Source organism: Lampetra planeri, chromosome 49 (genome assembly GCF_965212315.1).
Source record: "Lampetra planeri chromosome 49, kcLamPlan1.2.h2, whole genome shotgun sequence".
NCBI lineage: Eukaryota > Metazoa > Chordata > Hyperoartia > Petromyzontiformes > Petromyzontidae > Lampetra > Lampetra planeri.
Window position 1 is genome coordinate 5,490,565 of NC_136155.1, and position 18,914 is coordinate 5,509,478.

The 18,914-nt window shown below is 51.4% G+C and overlaps 1 protein-coding gene across 1 annotated transcript in view; it reads left to right on the forward strand.

Annotated features, from left to right (window-relative positions):
* LOC144733953 (BMP/retinoic acid-inducible neural-specific protein 1-like) overlaps positions 1-17,285 on the forward strand; it is a 107,186-nt gene extending 89,901 nt beyond the window's left edge. Inside the window, 5 exon segments of the mRNA XM_078615984.1 lie at positions 496-718; positions 2,871-3,243; positions 9,385-9,948; positions 13,915-13,997; positions 13,999-17,285. Coding sequence (XP_078472110.1) covers positions 496-718; positions 2,871-3,243; positions 9,385-9,948; positions 13,915-13,997; positions 13,999-14,398 — 1,643 coding nt within the window. The 3' untranslated portion in view covers positions 14,399-17,285.
* Positions 17,286-18,914: the final 1,629 nt, after the last annotated feature.

Here is an 18,914-nt window from a genome sequence, read left to right on the forward strand (position 1 = left end):
CGTAACTTAATTGTAATTAAAACCTAATCAAAGCCTCTTTCCACCACTCCCTCCCCTCCCTCCCCCCTCCCCTCCCTCCCTCCCTCCCTCCCTCCCTCCCCTCCCTCCCTCTCTCCTCCCCCCCCTCCCCCCCCTCCCTCCCTCCCCCCCTCCCTCCCCCCCTCCCTCCCCCCCCTCCCTCCCTCCCCCCCTCCCTCCCCTCCCTCCCTCCCTCCCCTCCCTCCCTCTCTCCTCCCCCTCCCTCCCCCCCTCCCTCCCTCCCCCCCCTCCCTCCCTCCCCCCCTCCCTCCCCCCCCTCCCTCCCTCCCCCCCCTCCCTCCCTCCCCTCCCTCCCTCCCTCCCTCCCTCCCCCCCTCCCCTCCCCTCCCTCCCTTCCTCCCCTCTCCCCCTCCCCTCCCTCCCCTCCCTCCCTCCCTCCCCCCCCTCCCTCCCCCCCTCCCTCCCTCCCTCCCTCCCCCCCTCCCTCCCTCCCCTCCCTCTCTTGCTGTCTCGCAGAGGAGTTCCGGGCGTTTGTGCGCCGCCTCCCTTCGGGCCGCTTCCTCTCGCGCTCCGAGCTCTACCAACTGTGGGCGTCGGAGCGGGACCTGCAGCTGCAGTACGGCCGCGTCCGTGTCTACGCGGCCGGCGTCCGCGCCAGGGCGGAGCGCACGGCGCGACGGATTTACTCGCTGAGCCGCACCTGCGACAGCAACCCCACCGTGCAGATGCCGGCCGAGAGGTCGGTGACGGTTAACGTTTCTGCCCGGGAACTCGCTCGACATTTCGCTGCCCCGTGCTCGGAGCTTCCCCCGAGTCGGTTCCCCGAGAAGCTCCCGGCACGTGGAGCGAAACGTCGGACAACGTGTCAAACGACACACAGTACTACAGGCTGCAAACGCGATCGGACGGCTATGGTCGTTGTCGACTTTTTTTCAAAGTTGTAATTATTTTATCGATCCTGGAGAGAATGATGGTCTCGTGAGTCGAACTCCGACCGGAATTTGACCTCGGAATCTTACGTTTGCGAATTTAGCTTTTTTTTGTTCTGCCAGACAAACTGCGTAACTGGGATCAAATTATAGGCTGCATTATATCACACTGGTGGGGCGCGATCATTATTTGTGAAAAACAGGTGGACAGGAAAATCCAGTGCAGAAAATCCTTTGAGGTCAAACAGAGTCAAAGAATGTTTCCTGTTCAAGTGAGCACTGCGACAATTTTCATCTCCTATATACAGCCCTGAGCAAGTGGTGGAAATTCCACATTGCTATGGTGGGGTAGAGTCTATACTTAGGGACAACCACTGTTAACTACCACGGAAAATTATATTTATTTTATCGACCATTGAGGGATGATGGGCTAAGTCAACCCCCACCAACCAGGATTTGAACTCCCAACCTTCCAATTGCAATTCGCTCGCTCTGCCACCGAGTCACCCCACCGGATAAAACCTTCCAGATAATAAAACAATAATGTGCTCTTAGCCTGAATAATTCTAAATTGGTTTTAAGTGTGTGATGTACTTAGAATGCAATGTTAGGACTAACTAAACGGCATGCTAAATTGTATTCACTACTGTAATTAACCTGAATGGTAATACCAAATTGTATGCTCATTGTTATATTTCAAAGAACGTTAGTTAATCACGTTGTTACAGAGCCAATGTGTATTTTTATTTCGAGTAATTATTTTTTTCAGTGCTAGAGAGCACCTGTTTCTTTTTTGCTTCGTCAGGAGCCTTCGCGTATTTAAACAAATTGGCGAGCAATCTTAAATGAATGAAACTAAAGATACACAAGCATTACGAAAACATGTCAATCAAATGAGAGCCACGCCTCTCAGGAGCAGAGGACCAAGGTAACGTCACCGGTCATGTAATGTCATCACGCGCACGTGCACTGTGTGCACCACATTGGCGAGATGTTAACTACCTCGCCTGGTATACAGGAGGTCGTGGGTTCGATCCTGACCCTGACGCCTGCTGTATGTTTCGAGTTTTCATGTCCTCCCCGTGGTCGCGTGGTTTTTTTCTCCACATTTAGATTCAACATAGCGTTTAGAGCAGTGGCGGCTCCTGCAAAATCTCTCAGGGGGGGCAAATGTCTGGATGATTGATAAGGATAAGGTCCACCCATGCAATGGATAAATTAACAGCTTAAGCATGTAAAGGCAACTTCACTTCTTTAATATTAATTAAAAATAAAGTGACTCTTACAATACATCTTGTTTGTTTCTATACTCACTATTAATATACAATCCACTCAAGTTTATTTTATTAAAGATTCCACTAGGTGGCGACAAATTATATTGTTGGATGAAACGTGCTTACGTATGATGACGTAAGCACGTTAGTGCGAGCCCTCCCGGAAGCCATAGAGAATGCATTGCAGCGCCCCCCGTTCGAAAAAAAATATCTTTGAATGTAAGTCTATGGGGCCACTCGGGGCGATTCTCAGCCGGAGTGAAATCACCCAAAAAGAGGCGGTACTCCACAGAACGTGACATGACGCTGATTGGACTATATCCAGAGGCACAGAGACGGCTAGCGTGACTCTGTGGTTGAATGACATTGGTGGTGCGTCGCCCAATCGCCCTAATGAAGAAACCGCCCCTGGTTTAGAGTGTTTGACTGCTATAAATTCCCACGTGATAAGCAACTTTGATTTGTGGCCAGGTCGCTTCTGGAAAAGAGCTGCTTAGCTCAGTGGGCCTTAGCTGGTGAAATAAAAACGGTTTGGTGTTTTACGTACCCACGTCGAACTTATTTCGTACCGTACGTAGCCAACGGTGCTACTCGGAGGCGCGGGTGAAAGGACCCGTTTAGCAGCTTCACACCTGAGACACCACATCGAGGCATTCAACTCTCACCCGCCCCTTACCCTGCCTGGCAGGCCGCTGTCCGTGTGGCTGGAGCGAGTCCAATCTCTCCTCTACTGCTCGGGCCATGGAGCCAGCGGCGGCACCAGCGGCGGCTCCGGCGGCGGCTCCGGCAGCTCCGGCGGAAGTGGCGGCCGTTTCTCTGAGGAGTCCGGCGTGTGCGTGTGTCCCGCCGGCTCGCCGGGCCCCGCCGTGTGCCAGCGTCCGCTTCCGTGCCGGACGGGACCCGGCACTCGCTGCACGTCGTGTGACCGCGGCAACGCGACGCGGTGCGGCGGGTGCGGCGCCGGCTACACGCTGGCGCCCGACGGGACGTGTAGGCCTCAGGCGGCGCGGCCGGACGAGACGGAGCTGTTCATCGACTTCGAGTCGGACCTCGACCTGCAGGTGCGACGGCACATTCGTAAACACGAATCACTTTTTTGTTTACGTGCGTAATGTTTATGTTATGAACTTTTTTTTTTCTACCAACCAGGTTAGGCCCCGCTGAGCTGTGTAGCTCTTTTTCAGAAGCGGCCTGACTGGCGATCACAAATGATAGCTCAACGAAGTGGCTTTTAATCGTGTGGAAATGTGTCGCGGCCGTTTTACTCTAAACGCATGTTGATTCTAAATGTGGAGGGCAAAAACCGGAGAGACCCCGAGATAACTCCACACGACCACCACGGGGATCGAACCCACGACTCTCCTGCATATGAGACCAGGGAGAGAACGCCTCGGCACTGAGGCGCCCCAACATCGATAGCTGTTTAATGCACGTGTCAGCCATCGAACAGAGTACAACAAGGGTGCATTGCAACACATCTAGCGGATACCGTAGCCTCGAGCCCAGGATATCGGCGGCTCCGCTTGATCTCCCTTCCGCGGACGTCATCCCCCTAACGGCCTACATTGCTCGTGGATCCTTAGCCGCGGCCACGTCTGCGCGCTTCCAACAAGTGCTCCCCCCACCAACGTCCTATTCAGTGTGAACGCACCTGTCCACAGCTGACGTGTGTCGGGTTTGATTAGGAGCTAGGAGCGTCCCACCCCACCAACAGCGGGGGGGGGGGGGGGGGCGGGTTGCGTTCATTAGCAGGTGCTTGGTCGATCGTTGTTGTTGTTGTTGTTTCTTTCACCCCCCCCCCCCCCAAATAATCCGGACGATGAACCAGTGTTCACGGGCGGATTAGGGGCAACGTAGGATCTGTGTAAATGTCATTTGCCGCGCAGATGGTTGAAGGGATGCGACTAGGATTCTGCAGCCCGAGGGCAAAATGCCGAGCGCCATCTGCGCAAGGCAGCTCGTTCCACGCCCACGCTTGTGTGTGTGTGTTTTTAACCCTTCCAGAGACGTCTGCAAGCTGCTGGGTGCGGTGTCCAGTTCACCGTTGAATATCGGAATGCGCAAGCGGCCCGGCGTTAGGTTTATTGGGAGAGGCATAGCGCCGCTGTTTTTAAAGACATTGTCCTCAAAGCAGAGACAATGTAGCGACACGACCGCCGCTCTACGATAGCTGGCGGCCAAACCGTGGCACACGCCCTCCCGCATGGCCTCGTGGGAGCCTCGGTACCGACAAAGTTATTTAATTGTAGTTTTTTTTTTTTCTCCCGGTGTAACACGTTGGCTTTTCCTCCCGGTTTTAGCTTTGACGGTGGACGCGTACGTCATCGGCGTTGACGTACGTGTCCATCATCGGAACGGAATCGGAAGAGAAACTGACATACGTACGTCAGAATCTGACGTACGTACTTCAGTTTCTGTCGACGTGGTTTCATTCCGAGGAAGTGCTTTGCCAGGCGCGCGCAGATTGGCGCTAGGCAACAGCAAACCGAGCAGTCGTTCTTAAGAGCGCCCAATAGCTCAAGGGAGCCCAGGATTTATGAATGGAAAGAAATAGGGGCGAGCGAAAAATTAGCTGCTGTGTAATTATTATCGAGATTTAGAAAAATGAATAAATAACATTCAAAGGATAATCCCTCCTGATCCCTATTTTTCTGTATCTTGCATCATCTGTATTAGTCTCTTGACTACGTATCTGTCAATTTCACTGCACGTCTGCCTCGCCTGCTATCTCTCTTATTCTGTCTTCTCGCTATGTCCCTTTCGCTTGTCAAGATCTCTTCTCTCACGAGGAGTTTATATATCGAAATGTGGTGGAGTGGGGGGGGTCCCTCAAAGAGCCAGCAACACCACCATCACACTTCTTGTGCATTTTACATCTCCCCGCAAACAAACGTGGGTCATCAACATGCTTCTGGCCTTTAGTCTGTGGAAGGGAACCCCACACCCCCCAAGGGAATTCCACCCCCCCCCAAGGGAATTCCACTCCCTCCCCCCCAAGGAACGCCACCCCCGCACCCCTACAGTATCAATGCGTCACGCACATCAATGGGATGATGGCGATTTAATTTGACAAAATTGTTGCATCAGAATAAGAGGCCTGATGCCTGCAGGTGGTGTGTCATCAAACGGCCCCGCTGTGAACGTGCGGCACAGAATGGTGAACGCATGGATGGCTTTGTGTTGAAGCTGCTCAACTCAAGTCTTCACGCCTTGCACATGCATATATATGTGTGTGTCACTCCTACGAGCCCAACCGATCATTTCTCCCCCGAGGCAAACGCGTCTCTTGATAGGAAAGGGGTGCTTCCCTTTTAATGGCTCTCAGATGACAGTCGAGGGTATAATCAGTTACATTTGCTATGCCCTTCTTTCCTAAGTACGGTAATCTCGTTATGATTATTGTAAGGCAGTGAGTCAAAACAGAATTAATGGAAAAATATGTTGCAACAAAATCAATGTTTGATCTCGTGGAATCGTGGGTCATTGATTAAGAGTGGAATACAATCCCATTAAGTTATTGCCTCTTGTACTTTATACAATTTGATGAATTGACACGATTTTGGATAAATGTTTCAATAAGCAAATTGTTATTTTTTTTGTCTCAATGGTACCGACTCGCATGTGGAATCTGTGTATTGTTCCATCTCATTTATTGTATTACCCTGAGTTAACATCTCGGTGGTGAGATGTTATCTCCCTCGCCTGGTATACAGGAGGTTGTGGGTTCGATCCCGACCCTGACGCCTGTGTATTTGGAGTCTGCACGTTCTCCCCGTGGTCATGTGGATTTTTCTCCGGCTCCTCAGGTTTTTCCCTCCACATTTAGAGACATCCGTTTAGAGTATGTGGCTGCTATAGATGTCCACGTGGTAAGACACTTCGTTGAGCTATCATTTGTGGCCAGGTCGCTTCTGAACACGAGCTATACAGCTCAGTGGGCCTTACCTGGTAAAATAAAAAAAAAACAATAGCCTCAGTGTTGGTGTAACATTTGAATTCACAATAAATCGTCTTTTCTTAGACATGCATTTTGACGTTTGAATCACGAGCACATACATTTATTTTTAATTGAGTATTTCATGATTCTCTATCTATCGTACACAGGGGGTATGCATTTGTTAATATCCTTGGTCGGCATTGACAGGGCCCCATTGCCACGAGGGTGGTGGGACCTTAACCAGTAGCACCCTCTCGGACGCTGCACGTATGCAGGGTGGGGGTCCCGTTCACCGCCGAGTCTCGCAAGGAGCAAGTGGCATAGCGCCGTTGTTTTTAAAGGCATCGTTTTACTCGCCGCAGAGAACTACCTGAACGGGTGGCTGGTGGGTAACGTCGGGCATCCGTGTAGCCCATAGGTCAGAGCAGAAATTGGTGCTATTTTAGTTGGCAAAAACAACTTTAGTCGTACCGATGTACGTATATGGCTAACTAGCTTTACGACCCGGCTTCACCCGAGACTTGGATTGTTGTCTTGGATTTGAATACACAGCCTACGCGGAGGGTGGGGGGGGGATGCGTGACGTCAGCAGGCACACTGCATGACGCTGCCGCGTGCGGGTGACATCACAGATGTGACGTCAACGCTCACTTGCCGTGCAAAATAATCATTATTGCGCCCCCGCCCCCCCCCCAAAAAATACAAAAGTCTATTTTTATATGTTTTGCATTGTGTACAGTCTGCAAGCTACTCACATGACAAATTTCAAGTTTGTTGCATGTTGGGAAGTACGCTAAACATTTCGAACAGACACACATATTCACAAATTTCCCTTTTATATAGATAGATAACAGTTAATTACTTGCTGGGCCCGCTCGTTTTAAATGCTTTCGCATAATTCACCGTCATTGGACACATAGGGCAATTGGGACCACGAAGGTTATGCTACCTCAGGTGGTACCGAAAAGTGAAATATCTGACCTGAGCTCGCAGACTAAGGAAGCCAATATGTTCGTAGATAAAAAAAACATTTTTCAACGTGATTTTATTTGCGCTTTGGAACGTAGCTTTCGGACAAAACCCCCCACCCCCCAAACCCACCGCATCCCACTAATAATGAATCCACAGTCGCCTCCGGGAGCGGGGACACGTTGACCTAAATTTAAATAGCAGGCACTGGCGCATCGTGTGGGTAATTAATCACACTCGAGTTCTCAAATTCCTGGGGACTGTTGGGGGTGTGTTGGATGGGGGGATGAGCCTCTCCAACCGTATACAGCATCCCCAAGGCGGAGGCTGCAATATGGTTGTCACTTTTTTTTTGGTTTGGTCCAACCACTCACCCAGACGCCCACACCTTGCCGTCCAACCCAGCGGCACAACCAGGTAGATCGCGGCGGGATGGTGGCGCTTGCTGGTTTTGAAGCGTGTGCCGCTCTCCCCACGAATGGCGTGGGAGAGTCGGTCAATGGGCCCCACCGCCCCCCCCTCCTCCTCTTTAATTCTCACACTTCGCCTCTCCTGCTCCTTCGACTCCGCTGGCTTCTCGTTGACTGCACCGCTACCTTGAAGCTTTCGTGACTGCAAGGATTCACACTCTTAGTTTTTTCGGTGAAGTCACGTAGGTAAAAAATGAAATAAAAATTAATAAAAATAAAAGGATAAAAATCACGACGTTTCGGAGGCAACACAAGCTTCCGTCTTCAGGTGAAACCATACAAATATTTTGCTGTGACGGTTTCACCTGAAGACGGAAGCTTGTGTTGCCTCCGAAACGTCGTGATTTTTATCCTTTCATTTTTATTAATTTTAATTTCTTTTTTTACCGACGTGACTTCACCGAAAAAACTAAGAGTATGCACCGCTGTCATTGCAAATGCCTGACACTCGTCTTTAGATTTCCTCCAAAGCCCTGCCCCAACTCATCATCTCACCTCTCTCATCTCCTTCCATGTCTCCACCTCTCGTCCTATTCGTTCTCAATCTTCTCTCTTCTCTCTCTGTCCCTCCTTCTCCCTGTGCTCAATCCCATTAATGGTCCTTCATCTCTCCTCGCAGCCCAGTGGTGGAAATTCTACATTGCTATGGTGTGGATGGATCTACCCATAGGACGACCACTGTTGACTTCCCTGCCTGGCGGTACTCATTTTTTGACCCCGGCAGAATGATGGGATGAGTTAACCCCCAAATAGGATTTGAACTTGCAAACTACTGATTTTGAACCGCTCTGCCTCCCACCGACCCATCAGGCTTGTCGTATTATCGCCACAGTAATAATCACAATGATGCTTCCACTGGTAAAACAATTGTTCCACAGGTTCCATACATCAATATTAATGAACTCAATCGAGATTTGAAGTTTTTGTGACTGCAGCTGTTTCGTGCTTTACCGAATTAACCAAAGAGTATTAATGAACTCGTTTTTGACGGACAAGTCAAGTGCAACTTTATAATGCTGTGAAGTTTATGTAAATCAGCTATTAGTGTAATTTGAGACTGCCTTTCCTCCGCCCGTGATTAAACCGAGTCCTCAACTGGAGAGAGTGAATTGATGGTCTCAGGCCAGCCACCAATTACTCCACCCAACAACAGCATCCACCATTCCCACTAGGTGGGAGTTACGTCACCGCAGCGCTTGTGCCAGACCATGTGCACTCCAAGGCCACGTGAAGTGTTAAAAGGCTCGCTGACAGGAGGTCATGGCACCCGGTGCTCCGCTCGCTGTTGTGAGCATCGCTCCTCTGCCATCCGCTTTTGTTGGAGCGCGACTGCCTCCAACTGCCCAGTAGCGTCCTTCATGAGCCTCCTCCATAGAGGATGATCTTGACACCGCTGGTACCAGTCATCGGCAAGTCCACTCAGCTCCACATCCTCCTGTACCACATCAGTCCATCTCTTCTCCAGCCCATGCTGCACCCATTTAGAACCCTCTAAAACAACCCATATATGTATGTTGAACTTCTTTGCACCATACATAGCCAACCGTGCTAATCGAAGGTGCGGGGGAAGGAAAACAAACTAGAACAAGCAGTTCTAAAGAAATAAGTTCTCAATATAGATGACTTAAAATTGCATAGTTCTTTTACCCTCCCAATATCAGAAGGAAGAGCATTCTAGACGGCCGCAGAAGCGCATCAGAAAGTGCCGCGCGATGCGGTGACCGTCACTGTTCGATGTCCGAGCCAACGGCCGCTGCTGCTGCGAGAATGACCGGAGTTCGCGTGATGTTAAACCCTCACCGACACTCTCCGACGCACCTCCGCAGGACTTGGAGCTCAAGTACCTCCTGCAGAAACGAGACCACCGCCTCGTCGTCCCGGACGCCGCCTTCGTGAGCAACGAGCTGCACCTCGACTCGTGGTTCGACCCGCTCTACCGCCGCCGCATGCTCATCAGCCTGCGCAGCAACCGCCACCGCCCCACCTCGCTGCACATGCTGCTGGGTATCAGCCTGCACGTCTGCCACGCGAAGACGGGCGCCAGCCGTTCGGGCGGAGGCGGCAACAGCGGCGGCGGGGGCGGCGGCGGAGCAAACGGAACGGGCGGCAGCGCGGCGCGCGGGGAGCCGCTGCTCACCGTCTCGGTGAACCCCTTCGGCGGCAGCCACTCGGAGAGCTGGCAGCTGCCGGCCGGGAGGGACGGCTACCCGGGATGGGAGAAGGTGCGGCACCCGGAGGCCGGGCCAGCGACGGGCTCGGGCGCCGCCGGTACCTTCCCGCCACCGGGCACCGTCGTGCAGTGCCACAACTGGACGCTGAGCCTGGGCAACCGCTACAAGTCCTTCTTCGAGACGGTGCACATTTACATGCGCAGCAGGGGAGGCCTGAAGGTAAGGGGGACAGTGGTCGCGTGCGCGCCCCCGGGGCAGTCTGAGCTGGCGCCGATGGTAGAGCGGAGCTCGTTCCATGCCGGCGACGCGGACGATCGGTGGCGCGGTCGCCGCTTGTTGTAGAGGTTCGCGGTTTAGAGCACCCCGCGGCCGCCCTGGTCAACGCTTTTTCCACTCTCTTTGGGTCTTTCGGTAAAGTCACGTAGATAGAAAATGAATAGATCACGACGTTTCGATCGCAACACAGGCAATCACCTGAAGACGATTGCCTGTGTTGCGATCGAAACGTCGTGATCTATTATTTTTCTATATACGTGGCTTTACCGAAAGACCCAAAGAGTACGAATTCCTGCAGTCACGAAAGCTTTAAATCAAGCTTTTTCCATTCCGATGACGTTTGTGTACATACGTGTATATCGTTAGGCGTTCTTCCGATCCCGTTCGGATGGTGTCTACGGCTCGACGCACCTCATCGGAATGTAACGTTGTGGAGGTCAACAGTACTTGTGCTATGGCGAAACCCACGCTCACCACAGCAATGTGACATTTCCACCACTGGCTTTGCAGGGCTGTAAACAGGAGGTGAGCACCAATAGCGCGAAGCTCATTTTATTAGCGATTCCCTTTGACGTTTAAATTTTTATTGGATTACTTGAAAAACTCTACTAATTTTTTGTATGTATTTTATTTTTATTGAACAAGCACGAGCGATAGGGAAAAGGGCTACAGATATTCTGTGGACGACAAGCCCGATGCTAGGTACCCACGGGGTAAGGGGAGGGCGATTGGGCTCACTGTCCCCCTTTTCACGTAGGAGTAGCGATCTGGAACATGGTATTTGAAGGGGATCTCCTCCCTATACTTGACCACTACTTCCATACACGTGCTCGTCATTGCGCGTGTTCATCACGTGTTCATCACGACTCACCGATGGCGCTCAGCACAGATTTCTACCTTTCCACGAAGCATTCGCAACTTTCAAAATGTTTTAGATCCCATGAATCATCACACTAGACAGGAAATATTACCGTTTTGAGGGAGAGTCACATCTGAACCGGTCCTGGGCCCCACCGCTCTTCACCAACCTGCTCTGGTAAGCGCGGTGAGGTATGGTCAAACATCGGCCGTGAGCGACACTGCATAGGCAGGCACTCATGCCAGCAGTGGATTGACCGAGGCCTATGCGCAATGTAATTGTTATATTGTTTGTGCACGAGTGTTCCTTGCCACAATTGGGCATGCAGGACAATGGCGCGCGAGCGGCATTAATAACAGCATGGGCAGCGCCAACGGAATCAGCGTTGGTTTTAGAAACTGCAACGCAGCATCAGCAGCGGAAGCATCATTAATACCAAAAAATATATCAGCAGCAGCAGCATAAACAGCAGCAGTGGTGCAAACAGGCGTCCTGGGGATGGCAATACACCGCATCTGGTGTTGGTGTCATCTAAAAACATTGCTGAGGAAGGCAAGGGAGAAGCCACCTCGGCTGTCCTTTCCAGGCTATGGTTAAATAACTCTGAAGTATGAAAGCGGATAAGCTGCCAATTTGTCCCCTTCATACATCCATCCGTCGTAAAATAAAAACATTTCTTGCACGACCCATCGGAGTCCATGATTTCAGCAGCACTGCTGCTGATTGAGCGCAGGCAAAATTAGGACCAGTTCCGGCACACAGCGTCTCATCGGCTGAGCCGGGCCTGTCGGAATCAAGCGCTGGCGAACCGCCACAATGCCACAGGCAAGGACAAGGGTCCTCGCTCAACTCAAAATTAAACTATAAATAACACTCATCGTTGCATTGTGTTACGTAGTGCGAAGGGTTCGCGTTGTGCGGTGGTGGGATGGGGAGCGAGATCAGATGGGATAGAGGGACCAGACCAGGTCGCCCATTCCCGCTCTGAAACGTCTCCAAGCTGCAGGGTGGGTGTCACGTTCACCGCTGAAGCTCGGAACGCGTAAGCGGCTCAGCGTTCATTTTATTTTGAGAGGCGTTATCGCCGTTTGTTTTTAAGACATTGTACTCACCGCGGAGAAGTGTAGCGACGTGATCGCACTCTACGATAGCCGGTGCCAAACTGACCTCGTGGGAGCCTCGGTGGATCTTCTGATCTGAAGCCCTGGCGATGAAGTTATTTTATTTTAGTACACGTACGTCATCGGAATGGGAAAGGGTCACGACGGAGCGTCAGAGAGAGAAGGGCTGCGTGCAGAACGAGAGAGTGAGCGAGAGAGTGAGCGAGAGAGCGAGCGAGAGAGTGAGCGAGAGAGTGAGCGAGAGAGCGAGCGAGAGAGTGAGCGAGAGAGTGAGCGAGAGAGCGAGCGAAGGAGTGAGCGAGAGAGTGAGCGAGCGAGCGAGAGAGCGAGCGAGCGAGCGAGAGAGCGAGAAAGAGAGCGAGCGAGCGAGAGAGCGAGAAAGCGAGCGAGAGAGTGAACGAGAGAGTGAGCGAGAGAGCGAGCGAGAGAGCGAGCGAGAGAGTGAGCGAGAGAGTGAACGAGAGAGTGAGCGAGAGAGCGAGCGAGAGAGTGAGCGAGAGAGTGAACGAGAGAGTGAGCGAGAGAGCGAGCGAGAGAGCGAGCGAGAGAGCGAGCGAGAGAGCGAGCGAGAGAGCGAGCGAGAGAGTGAGCGAGAGAGTGAGCGAGAGAGCGAGAGAAAGCGAGCGAGAGAGTGAGCGAGAGAGTGAGCGAGAGAGTGAGCGAGAGAGCGAGAGAAAGCGAGCGAGAGAGTGAGCGAGCGAGTGAGCGAGAGAGTGAGCGAGAGAGCGAGCGAGAGAGTGAGCGAGAAGTAAGGGGTTACATGAAGCAAAGTTATAAAAGAAAAAAAATTACGAAATGAACGAAGCAAAGTGCCGACTACACCGAGCATCTTCTTGTTTCCACTGATCATAAAAAAAGAGAGTAGCAACATCAGCTGGAAAATAGCAGCCACAGTGTAAACAGCATCCTTCCCCACATCTTGTTGTCCTTCGCCGGACCTCCAAATAGCGCTGCTTGGCTACGCACGGCGCGAAAGAAGTTCAACGTACGTGCGTTCGTCATGAGCAGCAGATGGAAACGGGACCAGCAGGAACAGCAGCGGCAGCGTTGCACGGCAGCGGGACGACGCGTGGCATTTCAGAAGACGAGTTTGTTTTGCTGTGCCGTGTTGTGGAGTGCCATCTCCCCTTGTTGGCTCCATGGCCCAAGCTCACCCCATGCCATCTGACCCCACTCCGTCCGCTTCAACAAAACTCGTTCTACTTACCTGCTCATTACAAACATTGTAAAAACTGCACAAATGATTTCCCTCTTCTCTCGTTCCCATGCTCCCCACCCCCACGGACTTACTCGTGCCAACCAATATATTTACTGTCACACAACGTGGCCTATGGCGATGGTTTATTGCAACTGCATCCGGAACAATCAATATACCAAAGATAACCAAAATCTCCCTTGCAACAGACTTTTGGAGCAAGTGCCGTCAGCTAGCATCTATAAAGGACAGCACGGCACACGGAGGGGGGGGGGTGGTTGGCCAGCACCACGCTCGGCCACGTTTGTCTCACTGGTGGCAATGTTTACACCAGGTACTCACTTGAGGCTGAGTTGATCTAGGGGAGGCGCAGGACCGGTTCAGAAAATCGCCACTGGTGACGTTGGCCGTGCGTGGGAATTGAACTGGGGTCGTCACCATAGTCACCGTAAAACGTCTCACAAACTTCCCTCCCTCCCTCCACTCCCTCCCTCCACTCTCTCCTTCCACTCCCTCCCTCCATCCACTCCCTCCCTCCCCTCCCTCCCCTCCCTCCCCTCCCTCCCCTCCCTCCCCTCCCTCCCCTCCACTCCCTCCCTCCACTCCCTCCACTTCCTCCCTTTACTCCCTCCGCTCCCTCCCCTCCCTCCACTCCCTCCCTGCCCCACCCCTCCACTCCCTCCCTCCCCTCACTCCCCCACCCCTCCACTCCCTCCCGTCTTTGCAACCCAAAGTCAGGTGCGCTCCTGACCAACAACCGTACGGAGAGCAGCGAATCGGCCGACACGTCCGACCCTCCGGCCAAGTCCCAGCCGCCACCCGCCGCCGCCGCCGCCACGCCGCGGCTTCATGAAGATCACGTCGGTGCAAGTGTTCGGCTACCGGCTGCCCTTCAACGCGGAGCTGCTGCGCTCCACTGTGCTGCGCTCCGCCCAGGTGCAGGCGCAGGGAGGCCCCGGCACCGCCGCCACCACCGCCCAAACCCAGCAGCAGCAGCAGCACCAGCAGCAGATGCTGGCGCTGTCCGAGCTGCGGGCTCGCGTGAACTGGCTGGCGCCGGCGACGCGCCACCCGCCCTACGACCTCTTCGGGTGCCTCCTGCGCCACCGCGTGCGTCTCAACGGCACGGAGGTGGCGCGGCTCAACCAGGCGCTGGACGCGTTCGATTCGGCGGTGCTGCTCATGCCCGAGACGGAAAGGACAAAGCTCTGCACGTAGTCGTCCGTCGCGGCGAGTTTTCGTTTCCGTCGACGAGGGAATTTTAAGAGAGAACGAGCGAGAGAGAGAGAACGAGCGAGCGAGAGAGAGAGAGAGGAGGAATGAAAGAGAAGAAATTAGAAGATGAGGATAAAGAAATGAACATATATGTATATCTGTCTATAAAAGTCGAACGATGCAAATATGCGCTCGCGCGCGGATCAAAACACACGACGTGAATGCGTTTTGAAGCGCCGTCGGAAACGTTTTTGAGAACAAGATATTGCATATACATCGTGTTCATGTTCCACGAGCAGATCACCCAGAAATGCACCCCTAATGATTTTCATTGAAATTTGTTTTAACATTCACACACAAAAAATCGTGTTATCCAGATTATAAGACGCCCAGCAGAGTAAAACGCACCCAAAACTTTTTGCTGGTATTTCATTAGGCTCCTAGAGATCTGTTCAAGGACAAAAAGACAAAGATCCCCCGTATAGCCTGTAACTGACCTTGAGAGCAACTGCTGTTAGCGAGCACCTATGAAGGCTGGCACAGCGCACGAGGGGGTGGGTGGCCAGCACCACGCCCGGCTGGCTTTGTTAGATGTGGTCACACGCACACACACACACACCCATGCGCACACACACACCCACGCGCACACACACCCACGCACACGCACACACACACCCACGCACACACACCCACGCACACACACATACACACACCCACGCACACACACACACGCACACACACCCACCCACACACACACCCATGCACACACACACCCACGCACACCCACGCACACACACACCCACGCACACACACCCACGCACACACACATACACACACCCACGCACACACACACACACGCACACACACCCACACACACACACCCACGCACACACACACACCCACGCACACACACACACACACCCACGCACACACCCACCCACGCACACACACACACCCACGCACACACACACACACACCCACGTACCCCGACCAAAATGAAAAGATGCAACCCCAACTTTTGCTGTAGCACAGAGGTGGGGGCGAAAATAAAATGCGTCTTAATCTGGAAAACACGTTAATGGTTAATAATCAAGATGATCAAGAATACTAATTATAACAATCAATTATTATTACCTCTGGTCAAATTAAACATCAGATCTCGACAACGAAGCATGATTTTGTCTGGACGGTGCTTGATAATGCGGCCAACGCAAGCGCACGGGGCTCTGATTTGAGGGCTGCAGACGGCATCGCAGCGAAATCCAATTGTTGTGCTGCACTCGTACGTGACCACGTGTATTCTCCCCTCGCTCACACCAACGTGCACTGCCCGGAGACATTGCCGTTGAGCTATGGTCAAACCCCCCCCTCGTGACATGCACAGACGTAGGGGAAAGTCTTCATTCAGGGTTCGATTGTCAAAGGGCTGTACATTAATATTGATATTGACGTACGGTAGTTACATCGGTGATAGGGCCTTAAACGATGACCCAAACAAAAGTGGATTGTTCAAATGATCTTGTTCTCAGAACTTTTTGGCCGACTCTCGTGAACACGCACGCAAACACACTTGCGCACAAAGACAGAGATCCCCCGTATAGCCTTAACAGATTGTTGGGGCAAGTGCTGTTAGTGAGCACCTATGAAGGCCGGCACGGCACAGCAAGGGGCGGGTGGCCCCCAACCATACCCAACCGCCTTTGTCTCCCCAATGGCGATGTTTTATAAATCGCACCAGGTACTTATTTGAGGCCAAGTCAACCTAGGGGAGGCCCAGGATTGGTTCATATAATCGTCTTCATGGCACAGTGCACCAACCGCTTCAGTACCGCCCCATACCACGCTAGCGCGCACAAACGAACATGCACACTTATCAACAGCACCAGAAAGAAACATCACATTCGTTTGTAAATCTATTAGATGTTGCCATACCATTTGAGACAGCAAATGCCTTTTATCGGCAAATGTTGAGGGTATGATCGCGATTGGTCGAGGTGGCTCCTAAGTGCAATCGCTGCTTGTGTCCATGGTAATGTAAGTTGTATTTATTGAATGGAGCCAAAACGGAGGCTGAAACGACCGTACATTTAGTTCCGCGCGAGTTTTTTGATGACGGGAAAAAAATATATATATATATGTAACATCAACGATGATTCGACCAAGCGTTAGAATATCGATGGAAGCGAAATACGGATTCAAAAATGTCTTAATTTTCAGCGATCAAATGCGCGGGTGAAGTTAAGTAATGCGCTCTTGTAGACAAAAGCGAAACTGTTGTCCATGCGAGCGGTGGATAGGGGGATCTTCTTTTTTTTTTATTTTTTTTATTTTCATTGTCGTTGGAGAAAAACAATGCACGAAGGTGTCCCCTGCCTTTACGTTATTGCCAGAGTGGGACCTGTCATGGGGTTGTGTTTGTCTCGAGTTGCGACCCAGGAGATGCGCCTTGCATGAGCACGATGGATGATGGGCAGAGGCAGCAGGGTGAGGGGAGGGATTTTGGGTTTAACTTTGACCCAGTGCAAGACGTGGTGACGACATTTTATAATCAAAGACGCGCCGTGGACTCTTGTGAATTCACCGACTCTGTGAACAAGGCAAGACCAAGTCGACAATTGAAGTTAAATATGGACTTAACAAATCTTTCGGAATTAATCATCGTTGTAAATTTTAAGTGTTTCGTTATTTCTGGGGGGGGGGAGGGTGGGGAGGTTGGTTTATTTTTCATTTTGTTGAAGACTGGGATGACGGTTTTGAAGGATTCGCACAGCTAACAGCGAAGTTGAACCCACGCAGCCCACTCTATGCTTAATTTATAACTGTGAAAGTCAAAATGTAATGACAAGAGTTTTAAATGTTGGATTACACATTTATTAAAAGGTATTTCTATTGCCGTCGTGTTTGTGAGTGCTCGGGTTCCGTAACTCGCGTTTTTTAATTGTATTTACACGATTATTTATTTATATTTGCGATTTACACCGAGTCGGATTTTTCGTTCGATCTCACGATCACGTTTACGAAAAGGCGGTTCTCTCGCTAACGACAAACATCCACCCCGAACTTTGCCGACAAAAACTGTCACATTCTCAGAAGCGAAGCAGGCAATACTGATACTGTTAGGTTTTTTTCGGTAAAGTCACGTAGGTAAAAAATAAAATTAAAGTTTTTCCATTATTACTTTTTATTTTTTATTTCCATTATTACTTTTATTAACTTTTGATTTTAATTGTATTTTTTACCTACGTGACTTTACCGAAAAAACCTAACAGTATGAATCCTTGCAGTCACGAAAGCTTCAAATCTAGAATTAGGCAATACTGAGCCCGGTTAGCACTTGGTTTGGGTGGTGACCCACCAGTGCTTTCCAGGTGTTGTGGGCGCGGCCAGAAATGTGTCCGTGCACTCCGGATTCTTCTCGCACGAAGTCGTGAAGCACTGCGCACATTCGCGGGTGTGGCCGTAGAGCGCCCAGGTGCGTTTCCCTGGGTGTACCGCCAGCCGGTCGGCACCGACGTCCCACGTTTGGCGCCACGTGCTGCGAGCATCCGGTTCCTAAAAAAGAAAAGAGCTTAAGGAGTTTCCAGAACGTGGAGCGAAACGTCCGACATCGTGCCGAACAACACGCGGTAGCATCCCGAAAACCACATCGGAGAGCCGAACCCCCATTAATTAGCATTGGTCAATCATACCAGTGTTTAATCGAAACCTTAACGTTTTATTTTACCAGGTAAGGCCCACTGAGCTATACGGCTCTTTTTCAGAAGAGACTTGCCCACAAATGATAACTCAACGAAGTGGCCTTTTTCGATTTAAAGCTTTCGTGACTGCAGGGATTAATCTTCTTGGTTCTTTCGGTAAAGTCACGTGACTTTACCGAAAGAACCAAGAACATGAAGTGGCCTTTGTGCAAATGCATAGCGGCCAAATACTCGAAACGGGTGTTGATTCTAAACGTGGAGGGAAAAACCGGAGGACCCGGAGAAAAAATCCACGTGACCACAGGAAGAGAGAGAGAAGCATGCAAGGCATGCCAACTCCAAATATACAGGCGTCAGTGTTGGGATCAGCCGCAGTGCGGGATTATCCCAGTAGCAACAGTTGCTACATGTGTAGTAGCTACGGGCCCCGCACTTTCAAGGGCCCCGCGCTAAATGCTTTCAAGATATCAATTTCGGTTCAGTGATTCTGCACTTGCTCTATTACTATAGTACCATACCGCCTTCAACTTTTATGAACGACTGGGTGTTTAAGGTTGGCGATAATGTCGTATTATCTAGCTGTATAGCAAATGAAAAAATACAGTTACTTTACTATGCAAGTTAAACATTTGTGTTTTAATATTTGTGTTTTTATTATTTTGGGGCCCCCTTTATAACATATGCTACAGGCCCCGCACTAGCTTAATCCAGCACTGATCAGCAGGATGCTTCTGAAAACATGAATCTCTCGACTCAGTGAGGCTTTCTTTCATGCTCTCACTTGCGCACACACATTCAAGTTCGGTCGACGCACAATCTTG